The sequence below is a fragment of the Bombus affinis genome, chromosome 12, assembly GCF_024516045.1.
Source record: "Bombus affinis isolate iyBomAffi1 chromosome 12, iyBomAffi1.2, whole genome shotgun sequence".
Classification (NCBI taxonomy): domain Eukaryota; kingdom Metazoa; phylum Arthropoda; class Insecta; order Hymenoptera; family Apidae; genus Bombus; species Bombus affinis.
Genome location: NC_066355.1, coordinates 3,913,657 through 3,937,971, shown reverse-complemented (window position 1 = coordinate 3,937,971; position 24,315 = coordinate 3,913,657). Strand labels below are relative to the sequence as shown.

At 33.8% G+C, this 24,315-nt stretch overlaps 4 protein-coding genes and 1 pseudogene across 4 annotated transcripts; all 5 read right to left on the bottom strand.

The window, feature by feature from the left end:
• Nucleotides 1–1,581: 1,581 nt before the first annotated feature.
• On the bottom strand, nt 1,582–3,308 carry LOC126922770 (uncharacterized). The gene is made up of 2 exons (XM_050735632.1): nt 3,215–3,308; nt 1,582–3,123 (listed from the first exon to the last, which is right to left on the bottom strand). Exon 2 carries the CDS (start codon nt 2,632–2,634, stop codon nt 1,582–1,584), a length of 1,053 nt encoding a protein of 350 aa, XP_050591589.1. The 5' UTR covers nt 2,635–3,123; nt 3,215–3,308.
• On the bottom strand, nt 2,899–6,982 carry LOC126922769 (uncharacterized). Its single transcript, XM_050735631.1, has 5 exons — nt 6,276–6,982; nt 5,908–6,232; nt 5,150–5,159; nt 3,215–3,624; nt 2,899–3,123 (listed from the first exon to the last, which is right to left on the bottom strand). The coding sequence occupies exons 1-5, from the start codon at nt 6,947–6,949 to the stop codon at nt 2,899–2,901; spliced, it is 1,644 nt and encodes a 547-aa protein (XP_050591588.1). The 5' UTR covers nt 6,950–6,982.
• Nucleotides 6,983–7,197: 215 nt separating this feature from the next.
• LOC126922768 (uncharacterized) lies at nt 7,198–8,108 on the bottom strand. The gene is made up of 3 exons (XM_050735630.1): nt 7,527–8,108; nt 7,352–7,438; nt 7,198–7,296 (listed from the first exon to the last, which is right to left on the bottom strand). Exons 1-3 carry the CDS (start codon nt 8,010–8,012, stop codon nt 7,231–7,233), a joined length of 639 nt encoding a protein of 212 aa, XP_050591587.1. The 5' UTR covers nt 8,013–8,108; the 3' UTR covers nt 7,198–7,230.
• A 2,358-nt stretch (nt 8,109–10,466) lies between these two features.
• LOC126922767 (uncharacterized) lies at nt 10,467–12,777 on the bottom strand (annotated as a pseudogene).
• Nucleotides 12,778–21,730: 8,953 nt separating this feature from the next.
• LOC126922481 (uncharacterized) lies at nt 21,731–24,295 on the bottom strand. Its single transcript, XM_050735053.1, has 3 exons — nt 23,204–24,295; nt 22,829–22,915; nt 21,731–22,421 (listed from the first exon to the last, which is right to left on the bottom strand). Exons 1-3 carry the CDS (start codon nt 24,245–24,247, stop codon nt 22,341–22,343), a joined length of 1,212 nt encoding a protein of 403 aa, XP_050591010.1. The 5' UTR covers nt 24,248–24,295; the 3' UTR covers nt 21,731–22,340.
• Between the last annotated feature and the right edge of the window lie 20 nt (nt 24,296–24,315).

Genomic DNA, 24,315 nt, shown 5'->3' with positions numbered 1-24,315 from the left:
CAACTCAACTCTCGACTGCTCACAACTTGACCCTCAACTCACAACTTGTATCCTCACAACTCAACTCTTTAGGGAACGACCCCCCGGTAACGATAAGCTATCTTCCCGGGTAACTATTTGACTGAAGGATCGACAGCTCAATAATGGGTCGCTCGACCCATTATAGTTTCCAGACTCTTTTGGCCTAACCGCACTTAGGTTTTCTCGCAATATTGTTTATGGTTCATCCGATATTTCTTAGGCCACTTATCCACGATACTATAATAGTATCTTAAAAACATATTTGTACTTATATGATAATTATTGCAACTAAATTATAATTCCTTTCACCTAAATTTAGATATGTAACTGTATTATATAATTGTGTTACACTAAACCAGAGGAAATATATTTTCAAAATTTGTTAAATGTTAACTGTGGTAACAGACGAATATGAAAAGTATCTAAGATATTAAGCTATCGAATCACTTTTATAGAAATTTTAATCAAATCTCTAAACATTGAAATTTCAATGTTACCATATGACGGTACTATTCAGTATTAAGAGTAGAATATCCTATAATCATAAATTAAAAGAAAGCGTTTCAAGATTATCTCGCGATATTGTAATTACTGAGCTCCCTTAAATACTGTCATTTAGTGATCACACTTATACACACGCTTTACCATTTATAAATAAACAAGCGAATGCAGAATCATTACAGGTGTCCGCGCATGGAAACAGCGTATGGTCTCACAGAATACGGCCAAAGAATCAATAAAGAACACATGCGCCTACAGAATCACGTCACTTCAAAGATCTCGCTTTCATTACATATGAAGAGTGCACACAACGTAATTTAGTAAAAATTGAAACAGGATCAAGATGTACATTATGATACCTCCGACGATCTACAAAAATACACATTATTGTTAGAGCATTAAAATATTAACAATATGAAATTAACTCTTTCGAGAACGAGTTGACACGCCCAAGAATTTCATTGGGCATTCGCAAAAAAATTTTCTTCTACCACAATTATCTTGTATCTAATTATTTTTTATCGCTCGTTATTATTGATAGAAATTTCTAGTAATAATAGTAATACATATTTTCTGATGGTTTTATAAAAAGGACAAAATGTACTAAGATCAGAAGCAGCTTCACCCAAAGCAAATGTCGTTTTAATGGATAATGGTTAAAGTAACCGCAGCACCGAACACGAAAGAGTTAATAACTCAAACGACTGTAGAAACATCATGAATAGTGTTCGTATTACCTTTGCCAAAAATGATGAATTCATATCGAATGTCTTTGCCGTGAATATGTTTGTCGTGTGCATTATTTGCAGGGAAAAAAGCTCCACCTGCAATTTCATAATTAATGTAACATTGAAACGTATTTCGTATTCATACATACGTATTTTTTTCCGAAGATCACGTAACGATTTTATCCGGACCATTACTACAATAGTTAGACTGTAAATTTATACCTTTTTAAATACAATTAATGAAATAGTATGTACATATTTTATTGATTATGTTTTGATAAGTTTATATATTTCGGTACACTACAGTTTAATAATAATAGTACTACTATAGTTAAATTGTTACCTCGCGTTTCACGAATGGATCGTTCGTAGCACTGAAAACATCCCAAAGCGTCGTCTTCATTTCTCTCGCTCGATTCGTCGCTGTTTCACACGCCCAAATCATCATCCAAAACTTGATAAAATAGAAAGCGGCTGGCACGACATACGGTTTGTACCAGAAATTGCTGTTTGCAGGAAATTTACTGTGTATAGAAATTATGTAGAAATATATATCGAAAGTAACCACGCTGAAAGTCGTAATAGCTGTGACTATAACACGTATCATAAACGTATGATTCAACAATTCCACCCCATCGCTGATTTCCAAGTGTTTTTCCTCTAAACTCTTCAGCTTCATCACCACCAATGTACTTATCTGTTCATGATGCATAAACGTCTGCGTCGACATATTATCATTGATTCGGAACTTCTTCAGTTGTCGTATAGATTCTTCCATTTTCTTGAAGCAATCTTTCAAAATGCACACGCAATTTATGTAGAATATGTCCATGGAAAAGTTGGCCATTATTATGTATATGTTGGTAAGATTCCATACTGTCACGAAAATGTTGTGCTTAAAACAGTTTGGTATATGGATGGCCAGAAATAAAGAACCTAAAATATCCTTCGTGTGAATCATTTTCGATAAATCTTTGAAATCCTTTGTAGACAATATGCAGCTGGTTCTTGACAGATTTTGAATCACTGATAATCGAGCGTCAGTTAACAAATACATCACAACGATCACGAGCCCATCTAAGAACGCGTACATGTTCTCGTGAATCATCTTTGGTATGCTGTCGTTTATTTTCATACCAATATTTGTTTCGTAGATTGTCATCATTAACGAACACACGAAAATGAACATCATAGACGTAGAAAAAGCGAAACGGCCCTTCGAAAGTGAGTATACTTGATGTTCGTACTTATAAGGAAAATATCCGAGTAGCCAGCAGATGAAAAAGCAAGGATACATCAACGATTCGAAATCTGTTGCACTCAATAACTTCCATGTTCTACGTTTCTTTAATTCCTCGGTTATTCCCGTACTTTTTAAAATCATTAAATAGTGGATAAATTCGAAATTAATTAAAGAACTTGGTCATGAATGTACGTAGAGTGCAATTTCTCACAAACGACTATCGTTTTTAAGACGGAGACACTTTCGCTAATGAAAATCATTCATCAAAGCACAAAAAAATGCAGTTCGATAATGAAATGTGTGTGTAAATAAATAATGTGGATTGCTATTTCATCGTGCAATGAAAATGCTTTTAACTTGATTAAATATCTGACTTTATTGCGAAAGAAGTAAGACCAAGTTTTACTAATTGAAGCTTCTCATCAACAAGACTCGACGAGTAGGAACTGCACTAATATTAACAAAAAAGTGGTAATCCCGCACGCCATCTGTAAAAAGTGTTGACAAAAATACTTCATTTCTTCTGATCCCATCTCCTATTACCTTTGTCAAAAGGGTTGCGTCTATTACGAGTCCATTCATCACGAACGCGTTACCCTTTTGTAGCACTTGCAACGAAAACAACTCCAACTAGAATCACGTAGATTGATTATAATATCAATATATTTCTTCTATATTTCCAACATAAATCATCGATAGTAAAGTAATCGTATCATCTTACCTCCGTCGTCACCTGCTCGTCGAAAGTATGTACAAGAATTCGATGAACGTCGCGGCCAGTTTTCTGCATTTGATCCCTGGTAATTTCAACGATCGAAACTGTGATAATTATATGTACGGCGTAATAAATCGCGAGGCCAAGAATAAGAGTCAGCGATTTCGCCTCACCCACTATTTTGTCCGTGGATAAATAATTGTACATATTGAACGTTATGTCGATGAACAGTATTGTCAACATGGCCTCGATCTGCATGCTACACGTGTTATTCAGTAGCTGAACAATTTCGCTCATCTCTAGATGTTGCTTTTTAAGAGCCCTCAGCTTCGACAACAATATAGGATTCTTTTGCATGTGATAGACTCTTCTGAGTAGATGAGGCTCATCATTAACTAGAATTTCCTTCACTTGCACTAAAGAATCGTTTATGTGTTTAAAACAGGCATTTAGCACGTATACGTTATTCGTGTACAAACTAATTAGTGCGATGACACCGAGAAAAGTATACCAAGAGATATAAGCAAAAATTAAATTTGTGTAGATGGTAACTGGAATATAGCACATTGGTAGTATCAGGATTAAGATATCTTTTATAACAATTCTTGTAGCCACTTTATGCCAAGTTTCTGATGACAGTATACGAGAAACGTTCGAGATACCATCGATCACTCGGATCATTGACTGATTTTTGGCATAAGCCGAGATGAAAATCACAGGCCCGCAAAGAAATAGGAGAGTAATATGTAACTTATTCGCAAGTGTTGGAAGCTGCAGAGAAGAAAAATTGATTTGGAACAGAGAAAGAATTACGCAAATCGAATAAATAATCATAGAAATTGTCGAGAGAACAAAGTATGATTTCGAATACACAAGTTTCGATGATTCTAGTTTGTATGGTAAAAATCCCATTAAACGATTGATAGAAGCACCGGGACTTATTAAAGACGTGTAACTCCCGAAGTATAACGACGATGATTTAAGTTTTTTATTTGTCCTTGGTTCAAGTTTCCGCGATCGACTAAACATTTTAAAGATCTGAATTAAAACAATGTAATTTTTAGTAATTTTTACGAACGATTTAGTCCTCACGAAATGAATGAAACTTTATTTTTCGTACGAAGGCTAAGTTCACCTTTGAGACTGTGCTTTGTACTGTCACACGAAGAAACACATCTCTCACTGTAAAAGGTATATATGTATTGTTTGTCGAACAATGATGAAATTTAATCATTTCTATGCGAATCTAATTCGAGCATCTAAAGCAAAAGAATAGTACAATTCATTAACGAAAAGAGTCTCCTAATATTAAACACTTACACTGAATATAGAAGTAACAGCATTATCATGATTGAAATTGATCGATGAAAACAGGTGAATCTACAATAATTCATAATGCACTATCTACCTTAGTGCTTACTTCGTGAATTTCTCAGCTGTGAACCATTATAACAAATACATTATTTAAAATAACAATATTGAGAAACAGAAGTTTTATCAGAATATTTAAAACTGTTATTTTCGTAAGTATCTGATTCTTATATTGGTTGTACAACTTAAATGACGGTACATAATTAATATCGACGAGAAAGTGAGTCGTAATAATGTATGTATGTATCGTTTATCAAAAATACGAAGGTAGTCGAAAGGAGCGCGTTGATGTTACACATTATCGTTAATTTTTCTACTTAGAACGTATCTATTGACGTCACTGCTCTATGCGGCGATTATGTTATCAACTTCCAGTATTTAATGTTGTTTCCCCTCTTTCGCTTGTTTTCCCTCCATTATAGTTTACCGATCAAAAAGTTGCCAAAGAATCAATAAAGAACGCCTACAGAATCACGTCACTTCAAAGATCTCGCTTTCATTACATATGAAGAGTGCACACAACGTAGTTTAGTAAAAATTGAATCAGGATCAAGATGTACATTATGATACCTCCGACGATCTACAAAAATACACATTATGGTTAGAGAATTAAAACCTTAACAATATGAAATTAACTCTTTCGAGAACGAGTTGACACGCCCAAGATAGAATTTATTTGGGCTTCCGCAAAAAAATTTTCTTCTACCACCAATTGTCTTGTATCTAATTAGTTTTCATTAGTTGTTATTACTGATAGAAATTTCTAGAAATAGTAGTAATACATATTTTCTGATGGTTTTCTAAAAAAGAGAAAATGTAATAAGATCAGAAGCAGCTTCAAGCAAAGCAAATGTAGTTTTAATGGATAATGGTTAAAGTAACCGGAGCACCGTACGCGAAAGAGTTAATAAGTCAACCGACTGTTGAAACTTCATGAATTGTTTTCGTATTACCTTTGTCAAAAATGATGAATTCAGATCGAATGTCTTCGTCGTGAATATGTTTGTCGTGTGCATTATTTGCAGAGAAAAAAGCTCCACCTGCAATTTCATAATTAATGTAACATTGAAACGTATTTCCTATTCATACATACGTATTTTTTTCCGAAGATCACGTAACGATTTTATCCGGACCATTACTACAATAGTTAGACTGTAAATTTATACCTTTTTAAATACAATTAATGAAATAGTATGTACATATTTTATTGATTATATTTTGATAAGTTTATATATTTCGGTACATTACACATCCGCATTCTGAACATCTTTGTACGTTTGAGTTTTCGCAGTTTAATAATAATAGTACTACTATAGTTAAATTGTTACCTCGCGTTTCACGAATGGATCGTTCGTAGCACTGAAAACATCCCAAAGTGTCGTCTTCATTTCTCTCACTCGATTCGTCGCTGCTTCACACGCCCAAATCATCATACCAAATTTGATAAAATAGAAAGCGGCTGGCGTGATATACAGTTTGTACCAGTACTTGCTGTTTGCAGGAAATTTACTGTGTATAGAAATTATATAGAAATATATATCGAAAGTGACCACGCTGAAAGTCGTAATAGCTGCGACTATAACACGTATCATAAACGTATGGTTCAGCAATTCCAACCCATCGCTGATTTCCAAGTGTTTTTCCTCTAAAACTCTTCAGGTTCATCACCACCAATGTACTTATCTGTTCATGATACATAAACGTCTGCGTCGACATATTATCATTGATTCGGAGCTTCTTCAGTTGTCGTATAGATTCTTCCATTTTCTTGAAGCAATCTTTCAAAATGCACACGCAATTTATGTAGAATATGTCCATGGAAAAGTTGGCCATCATTATGTATATGTAGGTAAGATTCCATACTGTCACGAAAATGTTGTGCTTAAAACAGTTTGGCATGTGGATGGCCAGAAATAATGAACCTAAAATGTCTTTCGTGTGAATCATTTTAGATAAATCTTTGAAATCCTTTGTAGACAATATGCAGCTGGTTCTTGACAGATTTTGAATCACTGATAATCGGGCGTCAGTTAAAAAATACATCACCACGATCACGAGCCCATCTAAGAACGCGTACATGTTCTCGTGAATCGTCTTTGGTATGCTGTCGTTTATTTTCATACCAATATTTGTTTCGTAGATTGCGATCATTAACGAACACACGAAAATGAACATCATAGACGTAGAAAAAGCGAAACGGCCCTTCGAAAGTGAGTATACTTGATGTTCGTACTTATAAGGAAAATATCCGAGTAGCCAGCAGATGAAAAAGCAAGGATACATCAACGATTCGAAATCTGTTGCACTCAATAACTTCCACGTTCTACGTTTCTTTAATTCCTCGATCTTTCCCGTATTTTTTAACATCATTAAATGGTGGACAAATTCGAAATTAATAAAAGAACTTGGTCATGAATGTATGTAAAGTACAATTTCTCACAAACGACTATCGTTTTTAAGACAGAGACACTTTGGCTAATGAAACTCATTCATCAAACCATAAAAAAATGCAGTTCGATAATGAAATGTGAGTATAAATAAATAATGTGGATTGCTATTTCATCGTGCAATGAAAATGCTTTTAAATTGATTAAATATCTGACTTTATTGCGAAAGAAGTAAGACAAAGTTTTACTAATTGAAGCTTCTCATCAACAAGACTCGACGAGTAGGAACTGCACTAATATTAACAAAAAAGTGGTAATGCCGCACGCCATCTGTAAAAAGTGTTGATAAAAACATTTCATCTCTTTTGATCCAATTTCCTACTACCTTTGTCAAAAGGGTTGCGTCTATTACGAGTCCATTCATAACGAACGCGTTACCCTTTTGTAGCACTTGCAACGAAAACAACTCCAACTAGAATCCAAATTGATTATAATTTCAATATATTTCTTCTATAGTTCCAACATAAATCATCGATAGTAAAGTAATCGTCTCATCTTACCTCCGTCGTCACCTGCTCGTCGAAAGTATGTGCAAGAATTCGATGAACGTCGCAACCAGTTTTCTGCATTTGATCCCTCGTAATTTCAACGATCGAAACTGTGATAATTACATGTACGATGCAATAAATCGCGTAGCTAAGCATAAGAGTCAGCGATTTCACCTCACCCACTTCTTTGTGCATGGATAAATAATTGTACACAGTGAATATAATGAAGATGGACATTATTATTAATATCCCTTCGATTTGCATGCTACACGTATTATTCAGTAGCTGAACGACTTCGCTCATCTCTAGATGTTGCTTTTTAAGAGTCCTCAGCTTCGTCAACAATATAGGATTCTTCTGCATGTGATAGACTCTTCTGAGTAGATGAGGCTCATCATTGACTAGAATTTCCTTCACTTGCACTAAAGAATCGTTTATGTATTTAAAGCAGGCATTTAGTACGTATACGTTGTTCGTGTACAAGCTAATTAATACCATAGCACCGATGAAAGTATACCAACAAGTATAACAAAAAATATAAGGTACGCAGAACAAGTTGTATGGAATGCAAAATATTAGTGGTAACAGGATTGAGATGTCTTTCATAAGAATCTTTTTAACCACTTTACGACAAGTTTCTGATGACAGTATACGAGAAACGTTCGAGATACCATCGATCACTCTGATCATTGTTTGATTTTTGGCATAAGCCGAGATGAAAATCACAGACCCACAAAGAAATATCAGAGCAAATTGCAATTGATATACAATCTCTGTAAATCTCATAGGAGAAAAGTTGGTTTGGTACAGAGAAAGAATTACGCAGATCAAGTAAATAATGATGGAAATTTTAGAGAAAACTAAGTATGATTTCGAATATACAAATTTCGATGATTCGAGTTTGTATGGTAAAAATCCCATTAAACGATTGATGGAGGCACTGGGACTCATTAAAGATGTGTAACTCCCGAAATATGACGACGATGATTTGAGTTTTTGATTTTTCCTTGATTCAAGTTTCCGCGGTCGACTAAACATTTTAAAGATCTGAATTAAGACAATATAATTTTTATTAATTTTTACGTACGATTTAGTCCACATGAAATGAATGAAACTTTATTTCTCGTACGAAGCCTTAGTTCACCTTTGAGACTGTGCTTTGTACTGTCACACGAAGAAGCACATCTCTCACTATAAGAGGTCTATATGTTATGGTTTCTCGAACAGTAATGAAATTTAATTATTTCTATGCGAATCTAATTCGAGCATCTAAAGCAAAAGAATAGTACAATTCATTAACGAAAAGAGTCTCTTAATATTAAAGACTTACAGGGAATATAGAAGTAACGGCATTACCTTAATTGAAATTGATAGATACGACCAGGTGATATTAGTTCATCATGTACTATTTATTGATTTTACCTTTTACTTCCTGTTTTATTGAAAATACTTGACCGAAATTAACAATATCTTCAAACAGAAACTTTATTAGAATATTTAGTGGCAAATAAATTATTTTGATCATTGTCTGATTTCTATAGTTGTTGCATAACTTAGATGGTGATAATTAGTACTGCTCATAATAACATATTGAGTCAAATTGTGTCACAATAATATATGTATCATTTTCAAAACATACGACGAATGTGGGAACATTCGCGTCAGAATTATACACTACAATATGTTTCTCTCTTCATGCAACGTATTGCTTGACGTCATTGCCGTATGCGTCGATTATTTTATCAGTTTCCTGTATTCAGTGTTGCTCCTAGATATAGTGCTCTATTATCTCTATCATAGTTTACCTTTCAGAATGCTAATAAAGAATCAATAAAGAACACATATGTCCCACAGAATCACGTCACTTAAAGGATTTCGCACTCAGTGAGAATGAAGAATGCATACAACGTAGTATAATAAAAATTGAAACAGAGTTAATATAAATATTGTGATACATTCGATGACTTATAAAAATACACATTAGAGTCACAATAGTGCTAAATTAACACTTTCAGGGACAAGTTAACTCTTTCCGTATTGAATTTTTTTGGGAATAGGGAAAAAAATTCTTTTTTCTCAGTGATTACTAATAGAAATACTTATTTTCTGATGGTTTTATAAAAAAGACAAAATGTACTAAAATCAGAACCAGATTACACAAAGCAATTGCTGTTTTCATAGGTAATGCTTAAAGTAAACGCAGTATCGAACGCGAAAAACTTAATAAATTAACCGATTATAGAAATTTCATGAAAAGATTTCCATCTTATTTTTGTCAAAAATGATGAATTCGCGTTGAATGTTTGCGCTGAAAATATGACTGTTCTGTGCACGAATTGCAGAGAAAAAGCATCACCAGCAATTTCATAATTAATGTAAGAAAATATTTAACACGTATTTTTCTTTTAATAACTTGTAGTGATTCTTTAACGATTCAATTACAATGGATTCTAATGACTACAACAATTAGATTATAAATTCATACCTTTAAAAATACAGCTAATTATATTAATTATATTTTGATAAGTTTATATATTTCTATATATAGTATATATATTACACATCTGCATTTTGAACATCTTTGCACCTTTGAATTTTCGCAGTTTAATAATAATAGTACTACTATAGTTAAATTGTTACCTCGCGTTTCACGAATGGATCGTTCGTAGCACTGAAAACATCCCAAAGTGTCGTCTTCATTTCTCTCGCTCGATTCGTCGCTGCTTCACACGCCCAAATCATCATCCCAAATTTGATAAAATAGAAAGCGGCTGGCGTAACATACGGTTTGTACCAGAACTTGCTGCTAGCAGAAAATTTACTGTTTAAAGAGATTATATAGAAATATATATCGAAAGTGTCCACGCTGAAAGTCGTAATAGCTGCGATTATAACACGTATCATAAACATATTGTTCAGCAATTCCAATCCATCGCTGATTTCCAAGTGCTTCTACTCCAAATTCTTCAATTTCATCAGCAACAATGGACTTAACTGTCTATGATGCACAAACGTCTGCATCCATATATCATTATTCATTGGAAGCTTCTTCAGCTGTCGTATAGATTCATCCATTTTCTTAAAGCAATCTTTCAACATGCATGTGCAATTTATGTAGGCATGTCCATTGAAAGGTTGGCCATCATTATGTACATGCTAATAAAATCCCACGAAGTCAGGAAAATACTGTGTTTAATACAGTTTGGTATATGGATGGCGAAAAATAAGAAACATAAAATGTCCTAAGCCTGAATCGCTTTAGATGAATATCTGAAATCCTTTGTAGGAAATATCAAACTGGACTTCGACCGATTTTAGATCAACGATATTCGAGCGCCAATTAACAGATACATTATCAAGATCACGACCCCATCTAAGAAGGTGTATATGTTCCCGTGAATTGACTCTAATACGCTGTAGTTTATTCTCGTACCAATGTTTATTTTATAGATTGTGAACAATAACGAGAATACGAAAATGAATATCATAAACGTAGAAAAAGCGGAACAGCCCTTCGAAAGCGAGTATCCTGAAGGTTTCGAACATGTAAGAAAAATATCCGAGTAATCAGTAAATGCAAAAGCAAGGGTACATCAATAATTCAAAGTCTGTTGCTCTCAATGACGTTCATATTCTATGTTTCTTCAGTTCCTAAACTTCTGCCGTATTTTCGGACATTATTAAATGGTAGTCTCGAAGAAATTCGATGTCAGTGAAGAACTTAGGAATGAATGTAGATAGACTATTGTCCTTCGTAAAGAACTATTATTTTCAAGACAGAGAGATTTTGGATAATGTAAATCATTCATCACAACACAAAAAACTGCAATTCGATAATGAAACATGTAAATAAATAATACGGAGCTTCATAGCTATTAAACTGCCAATTTATTACGAAAAAAAATTGATCCATTATAAACTAATTTTCCTAATTTTTCTAAGCAAATTATTTCTTAAATACATTTCATCCATTAAAAAAGAAGTTTCACTAATTGAAACTTCTCATCAACAAGATTCGACGAATAAGAATTGTATTAATATTAACAAAAAAGTGGTAATACCGCACGCCATCTGTAAAAAGTGTTGATAAAAGCATTTCATCTCCTTTGATCCAATTTGCTACTACCTTTGTCAAAAGGGTTGCGTCTATTATGAGCCCCTTCATCACGAACGCGTTACCCTTTTGCAACACTTGCAACGAAAAGAACTGCAACTAGAATCACGGATATTGATTACAATTTCAACACATTTCTTCCATACCATGTTATGTTAATGTTTCCAACATAAATCATCGATAGTAAAGTAATCGTTTCATCTTACCTCCGTCGTCACCTGCTCGTCGAAAGTATGTACAAGAATTCGATGAACGTTGCGACCAGTTTTCTGCATTTGATCCCTGGTAATTTCAACTATCGAAACTGTGATAATTACATGTACGATGTAATAAATCGCGAAGCCAAGAATAAGAGTCAGCGATTTCATCTCGCCTATTTCGTTGCGTATGGATAAATAATTGTACACATTGAACGTAATGTCGATGAACATTATTGTTAACATGGCTTCGATCTGCATGCTACACGTGTTATTTAGTAGCTGAACGATTTCGCTCATCTCTAGATGTTGCTTTTTAAGAGCCCTCAGCTTCGTCAACAAAATAGGATTCTTCTGCATGTGATAGACTCTTCTGAGTAGATGAGGCTCATCATTAACTAGAATTTCCTTCACTTGCTCTAAAGAATCGTTTATGTGTTTAAAACAGGCATTTAGCACGTATACGTTATTCGTGTACAAACTAATCAGTGCGATGACACCGAGAAAAGTATACCAACAGACATAACCAAAAATAAAATTTGCGTAGAAGATGGTAGCTGGAACGTAGCACATATGTGGTATCAGGATTAAGATATCTTTTATAATAATTCTTGTAGCCACTTTATGCCAAGTTTCTGATGACAGTATACGAGAAACGTTCGAGATACCATCGATCACTCGGATCATTGACTGATTTTTGGCATAAGCCGAGATGAAAATCACAGGTCCACAAAGAAATATGAGAGTAATATGTAACTTATTTGCAAGTGTTGGAAGTTGCAGAGAAGAAAAGTTGACTTGGAACAGAGAAAGAATTACGCAGATCGAATAAATAATCATGGAAATTGTAGAGAGAACAAAGTATGATTTCGAATACACAAGTTTCGATGATTCGAGTTTGTATGGTAAAAATCCCATTAAACGATTGATGGAAGCACTGGGACTTATTAAAGATGTGTAACTCCTGAAGTATAACGACGATGATTTCAGATTTTTATTTGTCCTGGGTTCAATTTTTTGCGGTCGACTAAACATTATAAAGATCTGAATTAAAACAATATAAATTTTAGTAACTTTTACGTACGATTTAGTCCTCACGAAATGAATGAAACTTTATTTTTCGTACGAAGGCAAAGTTGACCTTTGAGACTGTGCTTTGTACTGTCACACGAAGAAACACATCTCTCACTGTAAAAGGTCTATATGTATTGTTTGTCGAACAATGATGAAATTTAATCATTTTTACTCGCATCTAATTCGAGCATCTAAGACATGAAAATAGTGCAACTCATTAACGAAAAGAGTTTCGTATTATTAAAGACTTACAGGGAATATAGAAGTAACAGCATTATCTTGATTGAAATTGATCGATGAAAACAGGTGAATCTACAATAATTCATGATGCACTATCTACCTTAGTGCTTACTTCGTGAATTTCTCAGCTGTGAACCATTATAACAAATACATTATTTAAAATAACAATATTTTGAAACAGAAGTTTTATCAGAATATTTAAAACTGTTATTTTCCTAAGTATCTGATTCTTATATTGGTTGTACAACTTAAATGACGGTACATAATTAATATCGACGAGAAAGTGAGTCGTAATAATGTATGTATGTATCGTTTATCAAAAATACGAAGGTAGTCGAAAGGAGCGCGTTGATGTTACACATTATCGTTAATTTTTCTACTTAGAACGTATTTATTGACGTCACTGCTCTATGCGGCGATTATGTTATCAACTTCCAGTATTTAATATTCTTTCGCTTGTTTTCCCTCCATTATAGTTTACCGATCAAAAAGTTGCCAAAGAATCAATAAAGAACACATGCGCCTACAGAATCACGTCACTTCAAAGATCTCGCTTTCATTACATATGAAGAGTGCACACAACGTAGTTTAGTAAAAATTGAATCAGGATCAAGATGTACATTATGATACCTCCGACGATCTACAAAAATACACATTATTGTTACAGCATTAAAATATTAACAATATGAAATTAACTCTTTCGAGAACGAGTTGACACGCCCAGGAATTTCATTGGGCATCCGCAAAAAAATTTTCTTCTACCACAATTATCTTGTATCTAATTATTTTTCATTAGTTGTTATTACTGATAGAAATTTCTAGAAATAGTAGTAATACATATTTTCTGATGATTTTATAAAAAAGAGAAAATGTAATAAGATCAGAAGCAGCCTCAAGCAAGGCAAATGTAGTTTTAATGGATAATGGTTAAAGTAACCGGAGCACCGTACGCGAAAGAGTTAATAAGTCAACCGACTGTTGAAACTTCATGAATTGTTTTCGTATTACCTTTGTCAAAAATGATGAATTCATATCGAATGTCTTTGTCGTGAATATGTTTGTCGTGTGCATTATTTGCAGAGAAAAAAGCTCCACCTGCAATTTCATAATTAATGTAACATTGAAACGTATTTCGTATTCATACATACGTATTTTTTTCCGAAGATCACGTAACGATTTTATCCGGACCATTACTACAATAGTTAGACTGTAAATTTATACCTTTTTAAATACAATTAATGAAATAGTATGTACATATGTTATTGATTATGTTTTGATAAGTTTATATATTTCGGTACATTACACATCCGCATTCTGAACATCTTTGTACGTTTGAGTTTTCGCAGTTTAATAATAATAGTACTACTATAGTTAAATTGTTACCTCGCGTTTCACGAATGGATCGTTCGTAGCACTGAAAACATCCCAAAGTGTCGTCTTCATTTCTCTCGCTCGATTCGTCGCTGCTTCACACGCCCAAATCATCATACCAAATTTGATAAAATAGAAAGCGGCTGGCGTGATATACGGTTTGTACCAGTACTTGCTGTTTGCAGGAAATTTACTGTGTATAGAAATTATATAGAAATATATATCGAAAGTGACCACGCTGAAAGTCGTAATAGCTGCGACTATAACACGTATCATAAACGTATGGTTCAGCAATTCCAACCCATCGCTGATTTCCAAGTGTTTTTCCTCTAAATTCTTCAGCTTCATCACCATCAATGGACTTATCTGTTCATGATGCATAAACGTCTGCGTCGACATATTATCAATGATTCGGAGCTTCTTCAGTTGTCGTATAGATTCTTCCATTTTCTTGAAGCAATCTTTCAAAATGTACACGCAATTTATGTAGAATATGTCCATGGAAAAGTTGGCCATCATTATGTATATGTAGGTAAGATTCCATACTGTCACGAAAATGTTGTGCTTAAAACAGTTTGGCATGTGGATGGCCAGAAATAAAGAACCTAAAATGTCTTTCGTGTGAATCATTTTAGATAAATCTTTGAAATCCTTTGTAGACAATATGCAGCTGGTTCTTGACAGATTTTGAATCACTGATAATCGGGCGTCAGTTAAAAAATACATCATCACGATCACGAGCCCATCTAAGAACGCGTACATGTTCTCGTGAATCGTCTTTGGTATGCTGTCGTTTATTTTCATACCAATATTTGTTTCGTAGATTGCGATCATTAACGAACACACGAAAATGAACATCATAGACGTAGAAAAAGCGAAACGGCCCTTCGAAAGTGAGTATACCTGATGTTCGTACTTATAAGGAAAATATCCGAGTAGCCAGCAGATGAAAAAGCAAGGATACATCAACGATTCGAAATCTGTTGTACTCAATAACTTCCACGTTCTACGTTTCTTTAATTCCTCGATTTGTCCCGTATTTTTTAACATCATTAAATGGTGGACAAATTCGAAATTAATAACAGAAGTTGGTCATGAATGTACTTAGAATACAATTTCTTACAAACGACTATCGTTTTTAAGACAGAGACACTTTGGCTAATGAATCTGATTCATCAAAGGATAAAAAAATGCAGTTCGATAATGAAATGTATGTGTAAATAAATAATGTGGATTGCTATTTCATCGTGCAATGAAAATGCTTTTAACTTGATTAAATATCTGTCTTTATTGCGAAAGAAGTAAGACAAAATTTTACTAATTGAAGCTTCTCATCAACAAGACACGACGAGTAAGAACTGCACTAATATTAATAAAAAAGTGGTAATGCCGCACGCCATCTGTAAAAAGTGTTGATAAAAACAGTTCATCTCTTTTGATCCAATTTCCTACTACCTTTGTCAAAAGGGTTGCATCTATTACGAGTCCATTCATCACGAACGTGTTACCCTTTTGTAGCACTTGCAACGAAAACAACTCCAACTAGAATCACGTACATTGATTATAATTGCAATATATTTCTTCTATATTTCCAACATAAATCATCGATAGTAATCGTCTCATCTTACCTCCGTCGTCACCTGCTCGTCGAAAGTGTGTGCAAGAATTCGATGAATGTCGCAGCCAGTTTTCTGCATTTGATCCCTGGTAATTTCAACGATCGAAACTGTGATAATTACATGTACGATGTAATAAATCGCGTAGCTAAGAATAAGAGTCAGCGATTTCACCTCACCCACTTCTTTGTGCATGGATAAATAATTGTACACAGTGAATATAATGAAGATGGACATTATTATTAATATCCCTTCGATTTGCATGCTACACGTATTATTCAGTAGCTGAACGACTTCGCTCATCTCTAGATGTTGCTTTTTAAGAGTCCTCAGCTTCGTCAACAATATAGGATTCTTCTGCATGTGATAGACTCTTCTGAGTAGATGAGGCTCATCATTGACTAGAATTTCCTTCACTTTCACTAAAGAATCGTTTATGTATTTAAAGCAGGCACTTAGCACGTATACGTTGTTCGTGTACAAGCTAGTTAATACCATAGCACCGATGAAAGTATACCAATAAGTGTAACAAAAAATATAAGGTACGTAGAACAAGTTGTATGGAATGCAAAATATTAGTGGTAACAGGATTGAGATGTCTTTCATAAGAATCTTTTTAACCACTTTACGACAAGTTTCTGATGACAGTATACGGGAAACGTTCGAGATACTATCGATCGCTCGGATCATTGATTGATTTTTGGCATAAGCCGAGATGAAAATCACAGACCCACAAAGAAATATCAAAGCAAATTGCAATTGATATACACGTTCTCTAAATCTCATAGGAGAAAAGTTGGTTTGGTACAGAGAAAGAATTACGCAGATCAAGTAAATAATGATGGAAATTGTAGAGAAAACAAAGTATGATTTCGAATATACAAATTTCGATGATTCGAGTTTGTATGGTAAAAATCCCATTAAACGATTGATGGAGGTACTGGGACTCATTAAAGATGTGTAACTCCCGAAATATGACGACGATGATTTGAGTTTTTGATTTTTCCTTGATTCAAGTTTCCGCGGTCGACTAAACATTTTAAAGATCTGAATTAAGACAATATAATTTTTATTAATTTTTACGTACGATTTAGTCCACATGAAATGAATGAAACTTTATTTTTCGTACGAAGGCTTAGTTCACCTTTGAGACTGTGCTTTGTACTGTCACACGAAGAAGCACATCTCTCACTATAAGAAGTCTATATGTTATGGTTTCTCGAACAGTAATGAAATTTAATTATTTCTATGCGAATCTAATTCGAGCATCTAAAGCAAAAGAATAGTACAATTCATTAACGAAAAGAGTCTCTTAATATTAAATACTTACAGGGAATATAGAAGTAACGGCATTACCTTAATTGAAATTGATAGATACGACCAGGTGATATTAGTTCATCATGTACTATTTATTGATTTTACCTCTTACTTCCTGTTTTATTGAAAATACTTGACCGAAATTAACAATATCTTCAAACAGAAACTTTATTAGAATATTTAGTGGCAAATAAATTATTTCGATCATTGTCTGATTTCTATAGTTGTTGCATAACTTAGATGGTGATAATTAGTACTGCTCATAATAACATATTGAGTCAAATTGTGTCACAATAATATATGTATCATTTTCAAAACATACGACGAAAGTGGGAACATTCGCGTCAGAATTATACACTACAATATGTTTCTCTCTTCATGCAACGTATTGCTTGACGTCATTGCCGTATGCGTCGATTATTTTATCAGTTTCCTGTATTCAGTGTTGCTCCTAGATATAGATTGTGAACAATAACGAGAATACGAAAATGAATATCAGATATAGTGCTCTATTATCTCTATCATAGTTTACCTTTCAGAATGCTAATAAAGAATCAATAAAGAACACATATGTCCCACAGAATCACGTCACTTAAAGGATTTCGCACTCAGTGAGAATGAAGAATGCCTACAACGTAGTATAATAAAAATTGAAACAGAGTCAATATAAATATTGTGATACATTCGATGACTTATAAAAATACACATTAGAGTCACAATAGTGCTAAATTAACACTTTCAGGGACAAGTTAACTCTTTCCGTATTGAATTTTTTTGGGAATAGGGAAAAAAATTCTTTTTTCTCAGTTATTACTAATAGAAATACTTATTTTCTGATGGTTTTATAGAAAAGACAAAATGTACTAAAATCAGAACCAGTTTGCACAAAGCAATTGCTGTTTTCATAGGTAATGCTTAAAGTAAACGCAGTATCGAACGCGAAAAACTTAATAAATTAACCGATTATAGAAATTTCATGAAAAGATTTCCATCTTATTTTTGTCAAAAATGATGAATTCTCGTTGAATGTTTGCGCTGAAAATATGATTGTTCTGTTCACGAATTGCAGAGAAAAAAGCATCACCAGCAATTTCATAATTAATGTAAGAAAATATTTAACACGTATTTTTCTTTTAATAACTTGTAGTGATTCTTTAACGATTCAATTACAATGGATTCTAATGACTACAACAATTAGATTATAAATTCATACCTTTAAAAATACAACTAATTATATTAATTATATTTTGATAAGTTTATATATTTCTATATATAGTATATATATTACACATCTGCATTTTGAACATCTTTGCACCTTTGAATTTTCGCAGTTTAATAATAATAGTATTACTATAGATAAATAGTTACCTCGCGTTTCACGAATGGATCGTTTGTAACACTGAAAACATCCCGAAGTGTCGTCTTCATCTTTCTCGCTCGATTCGTCGCTGCTTCACACGCCCAAATCATCATCCCAAATTTGATAAAATAGAAAGCGGCTGGCGTAACATACGGTTTGTACCAGAAGTTGCTGCTAGCAGAAAATTTACTGTTTAAAGAGATTATATAGAAATATATATCGAAAGTGTCCACGCTGAAAGTCGTAATAGCTGCGATTATAACACGTATCATAAACATATTGTTCAGCAATTCCAATCCATCGCTGATTTCCAAGTGCTTCTACTCCAAATTCTTCAATTTCATCAGCAACAATGGACTTAACTGTCTATGATGCACAAACGTCTGCATCCATATATCATTATTCATTGGAAGCTTCTTCAGCTGTCGTATAGATTCATCCATTTTCTTAAAGCAATCTTTCAACATGCATGTGCAATTTATGTAGGCATGTCCATTGAAAGGTTGGCCATCATTATGTACATGCTAATAAAATCCCACGAAGTCAGGAAAATACTGTGTTTAATACAGTTTGGTATATGGATGGCGAAAAATAAGAAACATAAAATGTCCTAAGCCTGAATCGCTTTAGATGAATATCTGAAATCCTTTGTAGGAAATATCAAACTGGACTTCGACCGATTTTAGATCAACGATATTCGAGCGCCAATTAACAGATACATTATCAAGATCACGACCCCATCTAAGAAGGTGTATATGTTCCCGAGAATTGACTCTAATACGCTGTAGTTTATTCTCGTCCCAATGTTTATTTTATAGATTGTGAACAATAACGAGAATACGAAAATGAATATCATAAACGTAGAAAAAGCGGAACAGCCCTTCGAAAGCGAGTATCCTGAAGGTTTCGAACATGTAAGAAAAATATCCGAGGAATCAGTAAATGCAAAAGCAAGGGTACATCAATAATTCAAAGTCTGTTGCTCTCAATGACGTTCATATTCTATGTTTCTTCAGTTCCTAAACTTCTGCCGTATTTTCGGACATTATTAAATGGTAGTCTCGAAGAAATTCGATGTCAGTGAAGAACTTAGGAATGAATGTAGATAGACTATTGTCCTTCGTAAACAACTATTATTTTCAAGACAGAGAGATTTTGGATAATGTAAATCATTCATCACAACACAAAAAACTGCAATTCGATAATGAAACATGTAAATAAATAATACGGAGCTTCATAGCTATTAAACTGCCAATTTATTACGAAAAAAAATTGACCCATTATAAACTAATTTTTCTAAGCAAATTATTTCTTAAATACATTTCATCCATTAAAAAAGATGTTTCACTAATTGAAAGTTCTCATCAACAAGATTCGACGAATAAGAATTGTATTAATATTAACAAAAAAGTGGTAATACCGCACGCCATCTGTAAAAAGTGTTGATAAAAGCATTTCATCTCTTTTGATCCAATTTCCTACTACCTTTGTCAAAAGGGTTGCGTCTATTATGAGCCCCTTCATCACGAACGCGTTACCCTTTTGCAACACTTGCAACGAAAAGAACTGCAACTAGAATCACGGATATTGATTACAATTTCAACATATTTCTTCCATACTATGTTATGTTAATGTTTCCAACATAAATCATCGATAGTAAAGTAATCGTTTCATCTTACCTCCGTCGTCACCTGCTCGTCGAAAGTATGTACAAGAATTCGATGAACGTTGCGACCAGTTTTCTGCATTTGATCCCTGGTAATTTCAACGATCGAAACTGTGATAATTACATGTACGATGTAATAAATCGCGAAGCCAAGAATAAGAGTCAGCGATTTCATCTCGCTTATTTCGTTGCGTATGGATAAATAATTGTACACATTGAACGTAATGTCGATGAACATTATTGTTAACATGGCTTCGATCTGCATGCTACACGTGTTATTTAGTAGCTGAACGATTTCGCTCATCTCTAGATGTTGCTTTTTAAGAGCCCTCAGCTTCGTCAACAAAATAGGATTCTTCTGCATGTGATAGACTCTTCTGAGTAGATGAGGTTCATCATTAACTAGAATTTCCTTCACTTGCACTAAAGAATCGTTTATGTGTTTAAAACAGGCATTTAGCACGTATACGTTATTCGTGTACAAACTAATCAGTGCGATGACACCGAGAAAAGTATACCAACAGACATAACCAAAAATAAAATTTGCGTAGAAGATGGTAGCTAGAACGTAGCACATATGTGGTATCAGGATTAAGATATCTTTTATAACAATTATTGTAGCCACTTTATGCCAAGTTTCTGATGACAGTATACGAGAAACGTTCGAGATACCATCGATCACTCGGATCATTGACTGATTTTTGGCATAAGCCGAGATGAAAATCACAGGTCCACAAAGAAATACGAGAGTAATATGTAACTTAATTGCAAGTGTTGGAAGTTGCAGAGAAGAAAAGTTGACTTGGAACAGAGAAAGAATTACGCAGATCGAATAAATAATCATGGAAATTGTAGAGAGAGCAAAGTATGATTTCGAATACACAAGTTTCGATGATTCGAGTTTGTATGGTAAAAATCCCATTAAACGATTGATGGAAGCACTGGGACTTATTAAAGACGTGTAACTCCTGAAGTATAACGACGATGATTTCAGATTTTTATTTGTCCTGGGTTCAATTTTTTGCGGTCGACTAAACATTATAAAGATCTGAATTAAAACAATATAATTTTTAGTAACTTTTACGTACGATTTAGTCCTCACGAAATGAATGAAACTTTATTTTTCGTACGAAGGCAAAGTTCACCTTTGAGACTGTGCTTTGTACTGTCACACGAAGAAACACATCTCTCACTGTAAAAGGTCTATATGTATTGTTTGTCGAACAATGATAAAATTTAATCATTTTTACTCGCATCTAATTCGAGCATCTAAAGCAAGAAAGTAGTGCAACTCATTAACGAAAGGAGTTTCGTATTATTAAAGACTTACAGGGAATATAGAAGTAACAGCATTATCTTGATTGAAATTGATCGATGAAACCAGGTGAATCTACAATAATTCATGATGCACTATCTATCTTAGTGCTTATTTCGTGAATTTCTCAGCTGTGAACCATTATAACAAATACATTATTTAAAATAACAATATTTTGAAACAGAAGTTTTATCAGAATATTTAAAACTGTTATTTTCGTAAGTATCTGATTCTTATATTGGTTGTACAACTTAAATGACGGTACATAATTAATATCGACGAGAAAGTGTGTCGTAATAATATATGTATGTATCGTTTATCAAAAATACGAAGGTAGTCGAAAGGAGCGCGTTGATGTTACACATTATCGTTAATTTTTCTACTTGGAACGTATCTATTGACGTCACTGCTCTATGCGGCGATTATGTTATCAACTTCCAGTATTTAATATTCTTTCGCTTGTTTTCCCTCCATTATAGTTTACCGATCAAAAAGTTGCCAAAGAATCAATAAAGAACGCCTACAGAATCACGTCACTTCAAAGATCTCGCTTTCATTACATATGAAGAGTGCACACAACGTAGTTTAGTAAAAATTGAATCAGGATCAAGATGTACATTATGATACCTCCGACGATCTACAAAAATACACATTATGGTTAGAGAATTAAAACCTTAACAATATGAAATTAACTCTTTCGAGGACGAGTTGACACGCCCAAGATAGAATTTCTTTGGTCTTCAGCAAAAAAATTTTCTTCTACCACCAATTTTCTTGTATCTAATTATTTTTTATCGCTCGTTATTACTGATAGAAATTTCTAGTAATAATACATATAATACATATTTTCATATATACATAATACAATAATACATATTTTCTGATGGTTTCATAAAATAGACAAAATGTAATAAGATCAGAAGCAGCTTCAACCAAAGCAAATGTAGTTTTAATGGATAATGGTTAAAGTAACCGGAGCACCGTACGCGAAAGAGTTAATAAGTCAACCGACTGTAGAAACTTCATAAATAGTTTTCGTATTACCTTTGTCAAAAATGATGAATTCATATCGAATGTCTTTGCCGTGAATATGTTTGTCGTGTGCATTATTTGCAGAGAAAAAAGCTCCACCTGCAATTTCATAATTAATGTAATATTGAAACGTATTTCGTATTCATACATACGTATTTTTTTCTGAAGATCACGTAACGATTTTATCCGTACCATTCCTACAATAGTTAGACTGTAAATTTATACCTTTTTAAATACAATTAATGAAATAGTAAGTACATATTTTATTGATTGTATTTTGATAAGTTTATATATTTCTGTACATTACACATCTGCATTCTGAACATCTTTGTACGTTTGAATTTTCGCAGTTTAATAATAATAGTATTACTATAGTTAAATTGTTACCTCGCGTTTCACGAATGGATCGTTCGTAGCACTGAAAACATCCCAAAGTGTCGTCTTCATTTCTCTCGCTCGATTCGTCGCTGTTTCACACGCCCAAGTCATCATCCAAAACTTGATAAAATAGAAAGCGGCTGGCACGACATACGGTTTGTACCAGAACTTGCTGTTTGCAGGAAATTCACTGTAGGAATAAATTATATAGAAATATATATCGAAAGTGATCACGATGAACGTCGTAATAGCTGCGATTGTAATACGTATCATAAACGTATGGTTCAGTAATTCCACCCCATCGCTGATTTCCAAGTGTTTTTCCTCTAAATTCTTCAGCTTCATCACCACCAATGGACTTATCTGTTCATGATGCATAAACGTCTGCGTCGACATATGATCATTGATTCGGAACTTCTTCAGTTGTCGTATAGATTCTTCCATTTTCTTAAAGCAATCTTTCAAAATGCACACGCAGTTTATGTAGAATATGTCCATGGAAAAGTTGGCCATCATTATGTATATGTTGGTCAGATTCCGTACTGTCACGAAAATATTGTGCTTAAAACAGTTTGGTATATGGATGGCTAGAAATAAAGATCCTAAAATGTCCTTTGTGTGAATCAGTTTAGATAAATCTTTGAAATCCTTTGTAGACAATATGCAGCTGGTTCTTGACAGATTTTGAATCACTGATAATCGGGCGTCAGTTATCAAATACATCACCACGATCACGAGCCCATCTAAGAACGCGTACATGTTCCCGTGAATCAACTCTGGTATGCTGTAGTTTATTCTCGTGCCAATGTTGATTTCGTAGATTACGAAAAACAACAAGAATACATAGATGAACATTATTGACGTGGAGATGGCAAAACGTTGCTTCGAAAGTGTGTATACTGGAGGTTGATACTTGTAAGGAAAATATCCGAGTAGCCAGCAGGTGCAAACGCAAGGGTACATCAACGATTCGAAGTCTGTTGCCCTAAATAACTCCCATGTCTTACGTGTCTTCACTTTTCCACATTCCTTAACTTTTGCCGTTAACATCATTAGATGTTAGTCATTAGATGTTAAGCAGTCTCGAAAAAATTCAATGTTACTGAAGAAACTTAGTCATA

What these genes read in the sequence shown, in the direction of transcription:
- LOC126922769 (XM_050735631.1), bottom strand. Translation starts at nt 6,949, where the DNA reads ATGATGTTAAAAAATACGGGAAAGATCGAGGAATTAAAGAAACGTAGA. An exon ending in ATGTCGACGCAGACGTTTAT is followed by an intron (nt 6,233 to 6,275) that starts GTATCATGAACA and finishes ATGAACCTGAAG; the next exon opens with AGTTTTAGAGGAAAAACACT. An exon ending in ACGAGCAGGTGACGACGGAG is followed by an intron (nt 3,124 to 3,214) that starts GTAAGATGATAC and finishes ACGTGATTCTAG; the next exon opens with TTGGAGTTGTTTTCGTTGCA.
- LOC126922770 (XM_050735632.1), bottom strand. Translation starts at nt 2,634, where the DNA reads ATGATTTTAAAAAGTACGGGAATAACCGAGGAATTAAAGAAACGTAGA.
- LOC126922481 (XM_050735053.1), bottom strand. Translation starts at nt 24,247, where the DNA reads ATGATGTTAACGGCAAAAGTTAAGGAATGTGGAAAAGTGAAGACACGT. An exon ending in ATCCATTCGTGAAACGCGAG is followed by an intron (nt 22,916 to 23,203) that starts GTAACAATTTAA and finishes ATGAAATTGCAG; the next exon opens with GTGGAGCTTTTTTCTCTGCA. An exon ending in ATTCATCATTTTTGACAAAG is followed by an intron (nt 22,422 to 22,828) that starts GTAATACGAAAA and finishes GTATTTTTGTAG; the next exon opens with ATCGTCGGAGGTATCATAAT.
- LOC126922768 (XM_050735630.1), bottom strand. Translation starts at nt 8,012, where the DNA reads ATGGTATTAATTAGCTTGTACACGAACAACGTATACGTACTAAATGCC. An exon ending in ACGAGCAGGTGACGACGGAG is followed by an intron (nt 7,439 to 7,526) that starts GTAAGATGAGAC and finishes TTTGGATTCTAG; the next exon opens with TTGGAGTTGTTTTCGTTGCA. An exon ending in ACGCAACCCTTTTGACAAAG is followed by an intron (nt 7,297 to 7,351) that starts GTAGTAGGAAAT and finishes CACTTTTTACAG; the next exon opens with ATGGCGTGCGGCATTACCAC.